The sequence below is a fragment of the Pelophylax lessonae genome (genome assembly GCF_965119305.1).
Source record: "Pelophylax lessonae genome assembly, chromosome: 1".
NCBI lineage: Eukaryota > Metazoa > Chordata > Amphibia > Anura > Ranidae > Pelophylax > Pelophylax lessonae.
The window spans coordinates 43,126,236-43,143,041 of NC_138768.1; the positions used below are offsets into that span (position 1 = coordinate 43,126,236).

Consider the following 16,806-nt stretch of genomic DNA (forward strand, 5'->3'; position numbering starts at 1 on the left):
AACCCTTTGATCACCTGCAGGTTAACCCCTTCCGTGCCAGTGTTATTATTACAGTAACGGAGCATATTTTTAGCACTGATTACTGTAGTAATGTCACTGGTCCCCCCAAAAGTGTCAAAAATGTCAGTCAGGGGTCCGATCTGTCCGCCGCAGTGTCGCAGTTCCGCTAAAAAACGCTGATTGCCGCCATTACTAGTAAAAAAAATAAATAAATAATAAATAAAAATAAACAAAAATGACATCTTTCCCCTAGTTTGTAGATGTGATAACTTTTGCACAAACCAATCAAAATACGCTTATTGCAAAGTTTTTTTTTTTTTTTTACCAAAAATAAGTAGCAGAAAACAAATTGGCCTAAAATTTTAAATTTTTTGGGGGCATGTTATATAGCAGAATGTGAAAAATATTGTTTTTTTTAGAATCGTCGTTCTTTTTTTGTTTATAAATAAAAATCGCACAGGTGATCAAATACCACCAAAAGAAAGCTCTGTTTGTGGGGAAAAAAGGACATCAATTGTATTTGGGTACAGCGTCGCATTACCGCGCAATTGTCAGTTAAAGTAACGCAGTGCCGGATTGCAAAAAATGGCCTGGTCATTAAGGGGGAAATCCTTCTGGTCCAGAACTGGTTAATAGGTGTCCTGGTTTAAAGAGATAAGGTGGCAACACTAATTGGAGGCCGTGTGACAGGGTGACAACGTGGGAGTATAATTGGGAGACAGGGACAGAGCGTTGTCACCCTGTATGGCGGGATCGCTGGCGGAATATTTTAAGAACGCTGCAGATTTAAAAATATTGAAAATGAGGTTTGATTTCTGTCAACTTGGTAAAGCTTCTATGGGAATAGGAACTGTGTGTGGGAAAAAGGATTCCTCCATTGCTGTGTGTACTGACTAAGGACTCTCCATTTATGAATCCTCTGACGTCATGTGATGTAATATGACATTATTATCTCAGGTATATGACCAGCCAAAACAACTGTGTTATGCGGGCTTCAATGGGCCAGCCACAACATGGCGGCTCCCGCTGTCCTCACCAAGGGAAGACGCCAACCAAGCTATGTCACGTGACAGAAGCAGCTCGCCCAGGCGTGGTCTCCTGTCAGCTGACAAGAACGCTGTGGCCGTTGTCATAGAGACAGACGGAATCCCGGAAGAGCTCGTGCTGGGCCCGCCAATCAGAGAGCGCTGCCGGGTCGTGTGGGGTTCCTTGTTATTGTTTCCTGACAGGAGGAGATTACCGGGGGCCGCCATGGGGGAAGCGGACCGGTTCTACTATGTGTACAGCTGTGACCTGGACATCAGTGTGCAGCTCAAGATGTGAGTCAGAGACCCTCCCCCAATTTCCTGTCATTGTATGTACCCCCCCACTAACTAGGACAACACCTCCCCCCCTTACCCGTCCCCCATACATAGGACAACACCCCCCCCCCCCCACCTGTCACTGTATCCCCTCACCTGCCCCCCCCATACATAGGACAACACCTCTCCCCCCTTACCTGTCACTGTATCCCCTCATCTGTCCCCCCCTCCCCCTTATCTGTCACTGTATCCCCTCATCTGTGTCCCCCCCCCCCCATACATAGAACAACACCCCCCCTTACCTGTCACTGTATCCCCTCATCTGTCCCCCCTCCCCCTTACCTGTCACTGTATCCCCTCATCTGTCCCCCCCTCCCCCTTACCTGTCACTGTATCCCCTCATCTGTCCCCCCCTCCCCCTTACCTGTCACTGTATCCCCTCATCTGTGTCCCCCCCCCCCCATACATAGAACAACACCCCCCCTTACCTGTCACTGTATCCCTCACCTGCCCCCCCCATACATAGAACAACACCTCTCCCCTTACCTATCTCTGTACCCCCCCCCTATATAGGGCAACACCTCCCCCCTTACCTGTCACTGTAACCCCTCATCTGTCCCCCCCTCCCCCTTACCTGTCACTGTATCTCCCCCCCCCCCCCCATACATAGGACAACACCTCCCCCCTGTCACTGTATCCCTCACCTGCCCCCCCCCCCCCCACATACATAGAACAACACCTCTCCCCTTACCTGTCACTGTATCCCCTCATTTGCCCCCTATACATAGGACAACATCTGCCCCCACCTCACCTACCTGTCTCCCCCTGCCCCCATATGTTAACTGTCACTGTATCCCACTGTTCTCTTCAACTGCCCCCCATACCTTAATTGTCACTGTACCCCACCATTCTTCTGTCCCCTCCCCCATATCTTACCTGTCACTGTTTCTCACCCTTTTCTTCACCTGCCCCCCCCCCCCAAATTTTAACTGTCACTATACCCAACCCTTTTCCTCACCTGTCCCCCTCTCCATATCTTAAGTGTCACTGTACCCCACCCTTCTCCTGCCCCCCCCCATATCTTAACTGTCAATGTACCCCACCCTTTTCTTCACCTTTCTCCTCCCCTGTATCTTTATTTTACCCCACCCTTCTCGTCACCTCTCATCCCTCTCCTCACCTAGGGCAACCTCTCCCCTTTACCTTTTACTCTACGATTTGTTTCCCATGGGCTTCAGCTTGTATAAGAACAGGGTGAACGGAACGCTTTGTTGAAGCTTGTAAAGTACCATTCAGCTCCAGTTTGTAAATGTTGAACACAGATCCTGCTAGGAGTGCTGATTACCACTTTAAACGAGCTGCTAGTAGGCCTAAGCACTATATGAAGCCTGTGGAAAGCCTGCTAGCAGCTTGTTTAAAGTGGCAATCAGCACTCCTATTAGGATCTGTGCTCAACATTTCCAAACAGTAGATGAATGACGCTTTAATGACTTAGAGAAAGCTACTCAAAGTGTCAATAATGGCTGGTCACACCGCTCCGATACAACCTGAAGTCTATGTGTAACCACAGTTGAGATGCCGACCCCGGGGAGAGAAGGCGAGGAGAAGGGACGTCTCAGGTGAGCACAACGCTGGATCCTGGAACAGGTGAGTGTGTGGTTATTAAAAGTCACCGGCTAATCTTTTTGTAGCTGCAGACTTTTAATGAACGCAACAAATGGTTTCTTGATTCAACAGGTCTGGCAGTAATCAGGCCTGGGAATGGTAAGTGAAATTCAGCTCAGCTTTCCAAAACGTTGTCAATCTACAGTTCATTCATGATTTTGGTGGGGGGGGGGGGGGGGGGCAATTACTTATGTAAATCGCATAGGGCCAGGCAGGTTTGAACGTCTTTTTTCCCCTAATAAATGAAATCATCAATTAAAAACGGCATTTTGTATTTACTCGGGTTATCTTTGTGTAATATTAAAATGTGTTTGATGATCTGGAAATCCTTTTAGGTATGACAAATATGCATAAAAATAAAAAATTTGGAAGGGTGCAAATACATTTTGGCAGCATGTTTATGTTTTGTTTTTTTAGGGATGGGTAAGCTCTAAACCAGCATCTAGAGAGAGAGAGGGGGGGGGGGGGGGGAGAGAAAGAGAGAAAAAAGAACAATTGACCCTTATAGGTTAATCCAAATACAGGCAATTAATGTGATGATTCAAGCTGATTTAACTGTTATTTGAAGGTTCTGTATATTGTGCTCAGAAGCAGAGAAGTTTGTATCAAAGGTTTGGAAGGCCGGGACAAGGGGTGGGCAGAAGGGTCGGTTGCCCTGGGAACAATGGTTTCTTGCAGGGTCGGGGGGGGGGGTGACTTGACCCTAATACTAAGGGAAGGGGAGGGGCGCAGTTTGGCATCCTTGCCCTGGGCGCTGGATGACCTTATCCCGGCACTGTTGGAAGGTCACGTTTTTCTCCAATTTCTGTTTGTGTTTTTCTAACTTTAGAGGAAGTCTGGAGGGTAAGAGGGAACAGAAGGGCTACAAGGCGGTGCTGGAGGATCCCATGCTGAAGTTCTCGGGGCTCTACCAGGAGACGTGCTCAGACCTCTATGTCACCTGCCAGGTGTTTGCTGAAGGAAAGCCATTGGCTCTCCCTGTGAGGACGTCTTACAAAGCGTTCAGTACCAGATGGAAGTAAGTCCAACATCGTCTTCTAAATTACTGTCTGTTTATTGTTTCTATTTATTCAGATTAAATAAACTTACTCACATCTAAGCTGGGCTGTATTACACAACCCCAAGTCAGTTTTTAGATAAACCGTCCTCACCACCCAAAAATGTAAAACTGGTGTTTATGTGCTCAATGCTCATATATATATATATATATATATATATATATATATATATATATATATATATATATATATATATATATATATATATAATGTTTCCTGTGAGGCCAGTCTGCTGCCCTGGGGGGTGCATTATCACATAGGATGGGCTGACAGTACTACAGGACTTAACGGCGCTCACATAGCCCCCCACCTCCATTGCTGGAAGATGAAGAGTAAACTGTCAGCTAGAAGGCTACAGAAAAAAGGTATGTATAGGTGTTTTTTTTTTTTTAAAGAAAATAACTGGAATGGTGTGGGGGGGATTTTTTTATTTTTTTTATTTATATGTTTTTATTAAATTTTTTTCAACAATACATTAACCTTCCTAGCGGTATTCCCGAGTGTGGCTCGGGGTTAAATTTCAGAGCCAAAAGCGGTAACCCCGAGCCACACTCGGGGTACTGCCAGAAGCATCGCTGGATCCTGTAAAAGAGGTTACTTACCTTGTCACCGGGATCCAGCGATGTGTCTCGGCGGTGTCTAGCGGCGGTTCTTCCTCCCGATCCTCTCCGTGCCTCGGCTTCCGTCTCCTGCGATGTGACGTTCGCAGGGGGGGGGGGGGGGGTGGAACCGGTGGCAAATTCAAATGTAAAAACACACCAAACACACCAAATAAAATAAAATCACATTAGTTTGCCCCCCAGTGCCCTTTCCTGCAGTTTTACTGTACTTTTTATGTATACACACACACACACACACACACACACACACACACACACACACACACACGTACGTGTGTGTGTGTGTATATATATATATATATATATATATAATAAATGTATACAGTTGGTTTGGGCTGCTCATTCACAAGAATTACATGCAAAATAATGGTACCGCTTTCAGCACCTAAAATCCAAAAGAATCATACCGCCAGGGAGGTTCACACTGGGGCGACACGACTCTGTACTACTTCGGGGGCGAATTGTGCATTCCCATGCATCACCACTTCGGCGCGACTTGCACGGACTTCATAACATGAATGTCTATGCAAGTCGCCCCAAAGTAGTACAGGACCCTTTTTCTAAGTCGGAGCGACTTGCGTCGCTCCTATTAGAACGGGTCCTGTAGCGGTCAATGGACCGCGAGGGAGCGCGACTTGTCAGGCTGACAAGTCCCCTGACAAGTCGCGCTAGTGTGGACCGAGTCAAAGTCATAAATAGAAAAAAAATCAGAATGGAATGGAATTGCACAGAGCACTCTAAAACCTCCTCTTCTCGCGTCCCCCCCTGGTGCTCCTGGCTCCTCCTCTCTGGGGAGTTCCCTCATAAAACGCTGATTTCTATGGGGGAACTCATGTGGGCACAGTCCCGAGCTTTGTTGTCTGTGTCTATATATAAATGTGTGTGTGTGTGTGTGTGTGTGTGTGTGTGTGTGTGTGTATATGTATATATATATATATATATATATATATACAGACTGTAGGCTCGGCTGCACTCCCTCATAACTGGCTTTGATCGATAGCAGTAGGAGCCAATGGCTCCCGCTGCCTCAGGAAGTGAAGAGAGAGAAGAGCTGCAGACGCACACTGTGTTGGATCGAATGAGGGCTCAGGTAAGTAAAAGACAGGGGTGAGGGGGGGATACTGATGCCTAAACATATTTTATCTTAATGCAAGGAGTGCGTTTAGGTCAAAAAAGGTTTAGGCTTTATGACCACTGAGCTGAACTCTGGGAAGTGGATTTTGATCGACAGTTACGATATACAATTTACAATCATAAGTTATCCATAACTTCTCTGTTTTCACCATGTAATCTCATAATCTAGTTGATCAAAATATGATCAAGTTCATGAGCAGAATGTTTCTGTGCTGACAATCGATGCAAAATGATTGACAATATTCTGCCCTGATTGATTGACTCAGTTTGATTGAATCCAATCTAAATTGAGAAACTAAGTTACAGCTATTCAATCGTTTGCAGATTTGATCATTGAAATTGAATAGCTCACGAATTGAATAATAAAAAAAAAAAATCAAAGCGTCTGTGCCCACCACTCACTCCAGATGGTGAATGCCTGCTGACTTTTAGAGGAGAAGAGGGAGTTTGGAATAATTTTGGTTAATGCCTGGAAATGCATTCCTAAGTATTACCCAAATTTACCCCGAACACTTTTCTGCCTCTGACTCATGCCCCAACATTTTTATTTTTTTTCTTTTTAAAACTATTTTTATTGAGTTTGAATTTTCATGAACAGCAATAGAAACAAACGACAGGAAAAACATTAAACACAATTTATAATACTTTTAAAGCAAACTTTTCAACACAGAGGAACCCCTGCAATAAGTTTCTGGTCTCAGGGAACCCCTGCTACAAATGACAATATCTACAACTCATGATACATTAGTGTTATGGGCAGTGGGAAGAATATTCCTTACACTTGTGGTCATTGGGAAGAATTACCCCCTTACAGATAGCTAAAAACGGTGTCAGTGGAAACTTATCTGATAGGCATAAATTGCTCAAGGAAGCCCTAGCAACCTCAGGAGGAACTCTAGGACTCCATGGACCCCTGGTTGAGAAACCCTGCTTTAAAGGTTTTTTTTCTGTGGTGGTTTAGCACCATGTTTATCAACGTTTTTTCAGATGAGGTGCCTTGAGATTGTCTTAAAATTATAGACAATCTCAAGGCACCTTTTTAAAATTATGGACTTTCTCGAAGCACCCCATTCTAAAATGTAAAAAACTATTCTAATAGGTTTATATAATGCAGCAACATCCACACGTAGGACACTAATGCCTCGTTTCCACTGAGCGGAACGGTTCGGGTCGGTACAGTTTGGAAGGGTTATAATGGTCCGGCCTATTCAGGTGAGCGTTTCCACTGCAAGTCTGGACTGAGCTTTTCGTTTGACGTGAGCATTGACGTTTTCCTGTCCGCCAATCGCTGGAATGTATCGTTTGACGCCAGTAGCTCTGCCCTAACCTTACCATTTCCTATGGCCCTACATCTGAAGCAGAACCAGGAATGGTGCGGTTTGGTTCGGTTGTATGGGCCACTCTCATAATGGAAACACTCAAAACCGTGTACCGTACTGAACCGACCCGAACCGATCCGCTCAATGGAAACATGGCATTAATGCTAGGGGTGATATACTTTTTGTACACTAGTACTGACTAGTAGTCCAATGTTTCTCTTCTCCCTCAATTTCTCTCCATCATGTAGCTAATGTCTCCCCAGTGCTGATAGAAGGAAAGGGGCACAGGAGGGTCAAACAGGGATGCTGTGGAGGCAACAGACATCCTCCTTATAAACTGAAGACGTCATTGGTTTTTAGGATGCCAGTGTCTAGAAAGTCATAATGGTGCATAAAGAAAACCCATATATTTGTGTCAGTAAAAAGCAGGCTTGATCAACCTGCTGGCTTGTATACAATTTTCGATAAATTTTTAGGTATTTTGCCAAGGCACCCCTGAAGAAACCTCAAGGCACCCTGGTTAAAAAAGGCTGGTTTAGTATGTGTGCACTAATACAGAGATCATAATATGGTTTACAGTAGAAGTTCCTTGCAGGACATAGGTACCGTAGGAACTTGTTAAAGTGACAGTAAACAATATTAATATTTTCCCAAAAAATAATCCATGCACATCCACTACTTAAAGTATGACTAAAGACAAAACTTTTTTTTTTTTTTTTTTAGTTTTGGATAGAGTGGAGAGGAATTAAAACCTCTGTCAGGTTTTATTGCTGTCTATGTCCCCGTTAGGGAGATTTGCCCTGTTTTACCATTATCATTGAAAGTGAAAGTAGAAGAAAATCTTAAATTGCGGGTTGTCCCCAGAAAAGTAATAGAGGTGAAATCTTCCAATAGGGACACTAGTTCTGGTGACCTTGGTGTTCCCCTGGAGCAGTGTTGGTGAATCTTGGCACTCCAGATGTTTTGGAACCATATTTCCCATGATGCTCATCTACACTGCAAAACATCTGGGGTGCCAAGGTTCCCCATCACTGCCTTATAGATTCCCTTAATCTTGCAGGAAGTTCCTCTCACTTCCTGTTTTGGCTAGGGACAGGAAGTAAAGATAAATCTCCCCAATCAATGTGACAGAAATAAACCTTACAGGGGTTATAACCCTACCTTACTCTATGCTAACTGGAAAAAAAAAATTGCCTATAGTTCTACTTTAATGGTCCTGAAATCTATTTTTTTCATTAAATCATTTCTTGCTGTTTTTTTCTGCTAGTTTGTAAAGTCCTCTGTGAGCTCCCGAACCTCTCCTTTTCTCCCAGAAGGAACAAGCAGTACATGTTAGTTGTGATCATCTGCACTGCTCTATGCACACTACAAATCCCCGTAGTGTACAGTCTTCCTGGAAGATTATGGCCCCTTTCACACGGGCTTTCCGATCCGATCCGCCTGTCAGTTTTTCAGGTGGACCGATCAGATGCTCCATGCATCCCTATGGAGCAGCGGATGTCAGCGGAGACATCTCCACTGACACTTACTGCTATCCAATCCAATCCTGTCTGTGAAATCCAGACGGATGGAAACCCAATTTTCCATCCGTCTGGAGGATCGGATTGGATGAAAATGGACTGGCGGTCCGTTTTCATCCGATCTCCCCCATAGAGGAGTGCGGGGATCTGACAGATCTGTCTCTGCAAAGTAAGCGGCGATGGAGCTGTCATCCGCCTGTTCAGCGGGGATCGGCGAATCGATCCCCCCTGAGCACAACGGAGTCCATCGGACGCACCACTCCTGTGAAAGGACCCTATCAGTTCCTGGTATAGTGCTTACAGCATTTAATACCAACAGACTATTCCAGCAAAACACACCAGTCAGTGTTCTTGGAGACTAGCAGGGATTTATTATGATAGAATTTGCAGTGGTATTTTAAATTCTTATGATTTGCATAGTTACATAAGGTGCTCTGTAGTAATGGTGACAGAAATTGTTTGCGCTGTTAAAATTGCTTGGTTCCTCTTACTATTGTTTGGAAGGAGCAGTGCACATACACACTACACATCCCATAGTCCACATTTCATAGTCCATCTCAGGAGTGAGCAGGATAGGGTGGCTACGTTGCCTCATAAGGTGGGACCATAGAGAATGAATGTAGCCACCCTCTAACAGGAAGTCAGATCTCAGCAACAAAAACAAAGGAATTTGAAGGAGGATAAGAGCAATAGAAGGGACTTTTTTATGGGTTACACCCATATTTAGAATGTAACGCATAACATGCTCCTATGCACCTACAATCTAATGCTCTTAAAAAAATAAAATAAAAGCACATCTTTTTGCAGGTAAGAATATATTATTATTATTTTTTTACACTGCAGCATTTCACCTCCTATCAGCAGATCACGGGTGAAATGCCAGGCTCCTGCATATCTCAGTCAGCGGTCTACCTGTACCTCATGTATGGGCAGACTACTGAATGGCTGGAAGAATCAATAAACTATAAAGAGCATTCACCAGTGCCCTTGCAATTCATTGAGAATTACAAGCCCCCTGCCACAGCGACTGATGGTACTTGTAGTTCATTCATTCACAGGGAACTGTGACTGAATGGCGCGGCTGTGTGGGTGGAGCACTATTTTCAATTGTGACAGCAGGTGCGGGGAGAAGATCCCCCCCCCCCCCGCTCGCTGTCACACAGCAAGGAGTGCTCCCTGCGCCCTCTGTTACAATTTGAAAACAGTGCAGCTGTGTGGGGCTCCACCCACACAGCCGTGTCATTCATTCGTAAGGAAATGTACATGTATTGTAGAGATACATTCTATTTATTTACATAGTTACATAGTAGGTGAGGTTGAATAAAGACAATAGTCCATCCAGTTCAACCTGTGTAGGTGTGTGTGGCTGTAATCATCTCACATACCCCTGAATGTTCTGATCCTTGAGATGTACGTCTAAGAGTCTTTTGAAAGCCACCATACTTCCCACAGAAACCACCTCTTGTGGTAGAGAATTACACAATCTTGTAGCCCTAACAGTAAGAACCTCCTGCATTGCCTGAGGTTAAAACGCTTCTCCTCTAATCGCGTTGTATGCCCTCGAGTCCTCATGCAATCCTTGCGACTGAATAGCTTTTTTTTTTCTATGCTGAGATCGCCATTGAGATATTTATAAATTGCTATCATGTCCCCTCTCAGGCGTCTCTTCTCCACAGAGAATAAATCAAGCGATTGCAGACGCTCTTCATAATTAAGGTCCTCCAATCACCTAATTAGTTTATTTATTTATTTTTAAACTCTGCTTTTTTAAGGCTTTGTGTTTCTACAGAAAGCTGCTATTGTGCTAGTTCTAGAAGTATTATCCCAGGCCAGTCACATGGTAGAGCATGCATCTACTGCTGCTGCTGATGCTTCCATAGACATCATATGTTCATAAAATACAATGGATTAACTTTGGAGGTTTTTGCCTGAAATAAATAAATTCCAGCAGTTGTTACTATAGTACATAATACAGAATGAAAGGCTGAATCTGGTTGGGGTGCTGGGCATAGGAAAAGCACAACACAAGTGGCAATCCTTCCCCTGCGGCAGATGTGACTGTACTACATCATAATAACCAATTGGAATTGTATCTGCAGAATATATCTGGAAGCCTCCCCCTGCTTTGTGATCAGACGGGTCTGCTGTCTGCTATTTTGATATTCCTATTTAGCCTCAGCAGGCTGAGTTCTACAACTCAAAAACAAACAAAAGATCTCCCAGCACACTTACCAGCCAGCCTGCAAAACAACCAAAATGTCCTGACTAATTGCGCTTTTCCACTGCATGGTACGTGTTAGAACGGTTCGGTACGGCTTGGTACAGTGGCACTTTTCCACTACATGGTACGGCTTGGTACGGCTCGCTTAAACAGTACCACCTCAGTTGGGGTTCCAAACGGGCCGTACTGATACCATATCCAACAATCCTTTGCATGCAGCCTTGATTGTTTGTCACTACTAGCCACTGATTGGTCAGAGAATCATTGTAATCCCACCCACTTACTACTTTAGTGGAAAAGCAAACTGAGCCGAGTAGAGCCTATACAATGCTGAAACGTGCCGACTCGTACCACGCAGTGGAAAAGCAAACTGAGCCGAGCTGGGCCAAGCAGTGCCGAGTGGAGCCGAGCCGGTACTCGCAGTGGAAAAGTGCCATAACCGTTTACAAAAAAACAGAGGGTTTTGTTTGCACACATTTGCAAATACATGAGTAAGCCGCAGTGCCCACACCAAGGGACCTCTGTATATACTGCGGTCCTAACTCTACAATTTCAGAGTCTCCACAGTAGGAGCGCATACTGTATATGAATAGATGGATTAAGGGCAGGTGTGCCTGGAGTGAGCCCACCTTAAAGGCACAGAGACACACGGGATTTCCAGCAAGAGCACAATGGCAGTGAAGGCATCCAGTGTGTCCCTGCACCCAATTCAACCAACAGTGCAAAAAAGGGGCAACCACCCCAATCTTTAACTGGATTTTGCAGCAAAGTGCACGTGGAAGGGCAATGCACATTACAAAAAAACAAAAGATTTCCCAGTACACTTACCAACTCCTAAGATATTCTGGCAGAATGGGGGGGATTTGTCTTTTCACAATGACTGGGGGATCACAGGTTGTCTGATTATGGTGTATTCTATCAGCATTATACATCACATTGTAAGTTTATACAGCATTTGTTGATGTTTCAGCTGGAATGAGTGGCTGAAGCTGCCAGTGAAATACGCGGACTTACCCAGAAATGCCCAAGTGGCGCTGACTATATGGGACGTATATGGACCTGGGAAGGCCATTCCTGTGGGAGGAACAACTGTGTCACTGTTTGGAAAATACGGGTAAGATCATAGAAAAGAGTTGTAGAATAAAGCTGAACTCCAGTCTTCCCCCTCAGTCATGCACATTTGTAGGCTCCTCTCCTGGACTGAAATGGCTTACTTTGCTTTCACTGCACACTGTGAGATTCTCGCAATGTGCATTAGAATCTGCAGCAAGTCAGATGGTATCAGGGCTGGGGGTTCTCAAGAGAAGTACTGAGGCAGGGTGCTATGATGTTTTCATATATCACTGGGTGTAAAAAATGTATTTAATGAAATTGTAAAAGTTTTATATTAAAAATGTAATTTAGCATGTTAATGAGATTGGGGGGGGGGGGGTAAGGAAAGAGCAGATATAAGCAGATTACACTTCAGATTTAAAGAATTAAAATCTAGGTAAAAAAATCTTGCTTTGAGTTTAATATTGATTATCAACCGATTTCTTTTTTTTTTTTTTCTTTCTTTTACACCGAACGTAGTTGGATGCATTTGGAACTGCACTCCACCTGCATAGACCCTAAAATCTGTTTTTTTGTTCATGCACCTACATCCTTTGTGAGAGTTACATATCATTTCATACAGTGGATATAAAAAGTCTACACACCTCTGTTAACCACTTTACCACTAGAGGATTTTGCTGTCTTATGTCTGGGCCACTTTTTCGATTCGGCGCTGTGCGACTTTAACTGACAATTGCGCGGTCGTGCGACACCATACCCAAATGAAATACATCCTTTTTTTCCCACAAACAGAGCTTTCTTTTGGTGGTATTCGATCACCTGTGCGATTTTTACTTTTTGCGCTATAAACAAAAAAAGAGCGTAAATTTTGAAAAAACAACAATATTTTTCACATTTTTTTTATATGAAATTCCCCCCAAAAAAATGTAAAATTCAAAATTCTTTTAAATTTTTGGCCAATTTGTTTTCTGCTACCTATGTTTGGTAAAAAAACTCACAATAAGCGTATTTTGATTGGTTTGCGCAAAAGTTATTGCGTTTACTAAGGGAAAGATTTCTGTCATTTTTGGTGTTTTTTTTTTTAACGAGTAATGGCGGCGATCTGTGATTTTTTTTTTTTTTTATTTTTTTTTTTGCAGGACTGCGACATTGCGGCGGACAGATCGGACCCTTGACTGACATTTTTGACACTTTTGGGGTTACCAGTGACATTACTACAGTAATCAGTGCTATACATATGCACTGTTACTGTAAAAATGACACTGGCAGGGAAGGGGTTAATTTTATTGGAGAGGGAGGGGTTAATGTATGCCTGGTGCTTACTGACATGTGTGGGGGGAGGTGACTGAGTGACACAGGGACAGATCCAGGGTTCAGCTATGCTGAACCCTGCAATCTGACCCTGCCTGTCACTTAGGAGATCCGCCCGCTTGTGTTTACACAGGCGGGCGGATCTCCACACTAGATCCCCGGCGATCGGGGCAGAGCAGCGGCGATCGCCGCCACTCCTCCCCTGGCCCGACTCCCGCTGTGACTGAATACAGCGGGAGCGAGCCTCCGGCGGCTTGCGCGCGCCGCCGAGAAAGGGGAGTGTCCGATGACGTAGATCTACGTCGTCAGACGATAATGAGCCATTTTGCGCAGTACTATTACCGTACACAGACGGCAAGTGGTTAAAATATCCGGTTTCTGTGACGTAAAAAAATGAGACAAAGATAAATCATTTCAGAACCTTTTCCACCTTTAATGTGACCTATAAACTGTACAACTCAGTTGAACAGCAAACTGAAATCTTTTAGGGGGGGGGTAAAAAAAAAAAAAAAAACGAAAATAATGTGTTTGCATAAGTGTGCACACCCTCTTATAAGTGGAGATGTAGCTGTGCTCAAAATTAAGCAATCACATTTCAACTTATATTAAATAGGAATCATTACACATCTGCCATTATTTAAAGTGCCTCTGATTAACCTCAAATTTCTCATAATTTCTGTGATTTATACTGAAACAAATCGATCTATGGTCACTGTTTCCTAAGTTGCCCTTATTAATACATTCGCAATCAGGTCTGTATTATTCGTACTTAGTAGGTCTAGTAAAGCATTTTCTCATTGGTGCGTTCACCATCTGACCCATGAAGTTGTGCTGCAAAACATTTAGGAAATGGACCAGCTGAATTTCATTCAATACGTACCCAGCTTTAGCCCTGGTTCACACTGCTATGAATTGTTGTACAACTTGCAGCACATAAAGTTGCATGACGTGTAAACGCATTTAAATGTCAGCCGTTCCAATCATTGCGGCTCATGCGGGAGCGACTTTTAAGGCCTCATGCACACTGGAGGTTTTCTTCAGCTGCTTCTAGAGGTGTCTGATGTTTTTTTTTTCTTTTTTTTCCTGCCCTACATGTTAGCCTGTGTGTCCATGCACACATAGGTTTTTAGCAGCATTTAGTGGCAAGTTTTAGCAGCAGAAACAAAACACTGCCAGTGCATCCAGGAGCAGCAGAATTTTGGAAGAAAAAAATGCTTGATGCTTGTACACGGATGTAAATATGTCTCAACACATGTTTTCATTGATTTTTTTTGGCCAATTAAATGCATTAACGACCAAGTGCTTGATGCCTGTTGATGTGCCTAAGCCCTTGTAAAAGCGTTAGACACTTTTCCATCGTCAGGCGTTTTTTCTGCCAAAACGCTGCTGCCAGGAGGGGGGGGCTTATAGGAGAGTTTGGAAAATGAGGCCTAAAAAGGTTCCTGCACTTCTTTGATGCATCTTAGAGTGCCATACACAAATGTCACATGAAAGTCGCAAGCAAGTTGCACTGAACAATTGAATGTGAACTGAGGCTTAAGCGGAGTTCCGGCCACAAAATTTTTTTTTTTTTTCAAAAAAAATACCCCCCGGGACAGTCAGGGCTAGTACATTCCACAATGGATAGCCTCTGTACTGTCCCGGTTTGCACTTACCTTAACATTTCTTCTCCAGCGCTGCCATCTCGGATGTGGGCAGCTGAAGCCAGCGCGTCCTCTTCTGCGTCCTCTTCCGTGTCCTCTTCTCCCAGAATGCGCCTGCACCGGCCCTTCTCGTCACTTCCGGTGCAGGCGCGTCATCCCTCCACAGCCTCTGGGCATGCCCAGAAGCTGTTTAGCAGGAAATGACCCGCCCGCACCGGAACGGACGAGCAGGGCGGTGCAGGTGCATGGATTCCTGGGAGCGATGACGTTCAGCTCCCAGGAATCAATGCAAAGAGGAAGTGATGGCGCGGGCCGCGGCCGCAGAGGGAGGAAGTGGAAGAAAGGTGAATATATTTTTCTTCAATAACAAGGTAAGTAAACAAAAAAAAAAAATCGTAAATATCCATTTCTTTTTCAGGTGACCAATAGCAAGCGGATGGCCCAAAATCGTTTTTATGTAGATTTTGTGGCCGAAACTCCGCTTTAGTCTTCAGACAGGCTGAAAACACTGGTGTGTTGTGTCTCAGCATGTGGTCCAAATCAAGAGAACCCCCCCCCCCCCAGAGCAGGGATCTCCAAACAGCGGCCCTCCAGCTGTTGCGGAACTACACTTCCCATGAGGCATTGTAAAACTCTGACATTCACAGACATGACTAGGAATGATGGCATTTGTGGTTTCTGAACAACTTGAAGGCCATAGTTTGGAGACCCCTGCCCAAGAGTGACATAACTGGCCCTGCATACAATCAGTGAGTGTTGTCTCCCTAGTACAGGAATCTCTTGAAGGAACACCAGATACAAAAAAAGCAGCAGAAAAGTAATAGAAAACTAATGCAGCCACCAAATCTGTGGACTGGTAAGCTGTAATATACAGAATTTTTGTTTAGATGCTCTTTTACTAGACATTTCATTGTAAGAGATTTGTTTTATAATCTAATTATCATCTTAAATACTTTTAATAAACTCATCATTTTTAGTTATTTTATGTCGCTGCAGGATGTTTCGGCAAGGAATGCATGACTTAAAAGTTTGGCCAAATATTGAAGCTGATGGATCAGAACCAACCAAGACGCCAGGAAGGACGAGCAGCTCCATATCTGAGGATCAGATGAGCAGACTGGCCAAGGTAACTCGCTATGACCTGGTCTATCATTTCCCAATTTGTTTTCCAGGTCCTGTTTAAAACTTTAAGTGATTGTAAAGGTTTTCTTTTTCTTAAAATAATAAAATGTTATACTTATTAGCTCTCTGCAATGGTTTTGCACTGAGCATCCCCGATCCACCTCTTCTGGGGTCCCCCGCTGGCATTCCTGGCTCCTCTTGTCTATGGTGTGCCACCATAGGAAGCCGTTTCCTATTGTTGCAAACCTGCAGGCTCAATCCTGAGCCATGCTGCATGCGTCCATAGACACAAACAGCACAGATCCCTGCTCCCTCGCCACAGGATTTGATTTCCAACTGCTATCCATCTGTCCTGTGATAGAGCGCTGTATCGATATCGGGCTTTGGTAAGTATAAAGAGGGGCTGGCAGGGGGAGCTGCGCACAGAAGGTTTTTTACCTTAATGCAGAGAATGCATTAAAGGATGCGTCCACATTCGGGAACATGATACATGTTCCACCTCTTCTGCACTACATATTCAAGTAAATGGGGATGTGCCGCAAATGTGCTTTTGTCGGAAAACATGGGGTTAAAAGAGGCAGTGAGGCGGTGATGCATCGCTTCCTCACCACCTATCAGTAGCCTCTGGAGCGCAATCTAAACTCGGATGGTACTTCAGATGTTAAGGAGATTTAGACACGTCTAAATCTACCCTTACTGTTTAAAACCATTGCCCAGCACTTTTCAAAATAAAGAAGCAGCACTCATTTTCCCCAACACTTTTCCCTGCAGACTTTTCATTCTGTGGTCCAGTGCTGGTCCTCTTCTGGGTTTATTGATTACAGCAATTTTATTTTTAT

At 44.2% G+C, this 16,806-nt stretch overlaps 1 protein-coding gene across 1 annotated transcript in view; it reads left to right on the plus strand.

Annotated features, from left to right (window-relative positions):
- The first annotated feature begins 1,194 nt into the window (after nucleotides 1-1,194).
- PIK3C3 (phosphatidylinositol 3-kinase catalytic subunit type 3) overlaps nucleotides 1,195-16,806 on the plus strand; it is a 389,362-nt gene continuing 373,750 nt past the window's right edge. The window contains exons 1-4 of the mRNA XM_082248227.1: nucleotides 1,195-1,319; nucleotides 3,796-3,984; nucleotides 11,809-11,952; nucleotides 15,842-15,971. Coding sequence (XP_082104353.1) covers nucleotides 1,252-1,319; nucleotides 3,796-3,984; nucleotides 11,809-11,952; nucleotides 15,842-15,971 — 531 coding nt within the window. The 5' untranslated portion in view covers nucleotides 1,195-1,251. The remainder of the gene's footprint in view (nucleotides 1,320-3,795; nucleotides 3,985-11,808; nucleotides 11,953-15,841; nucleotides 15,972-16,806) is intronic.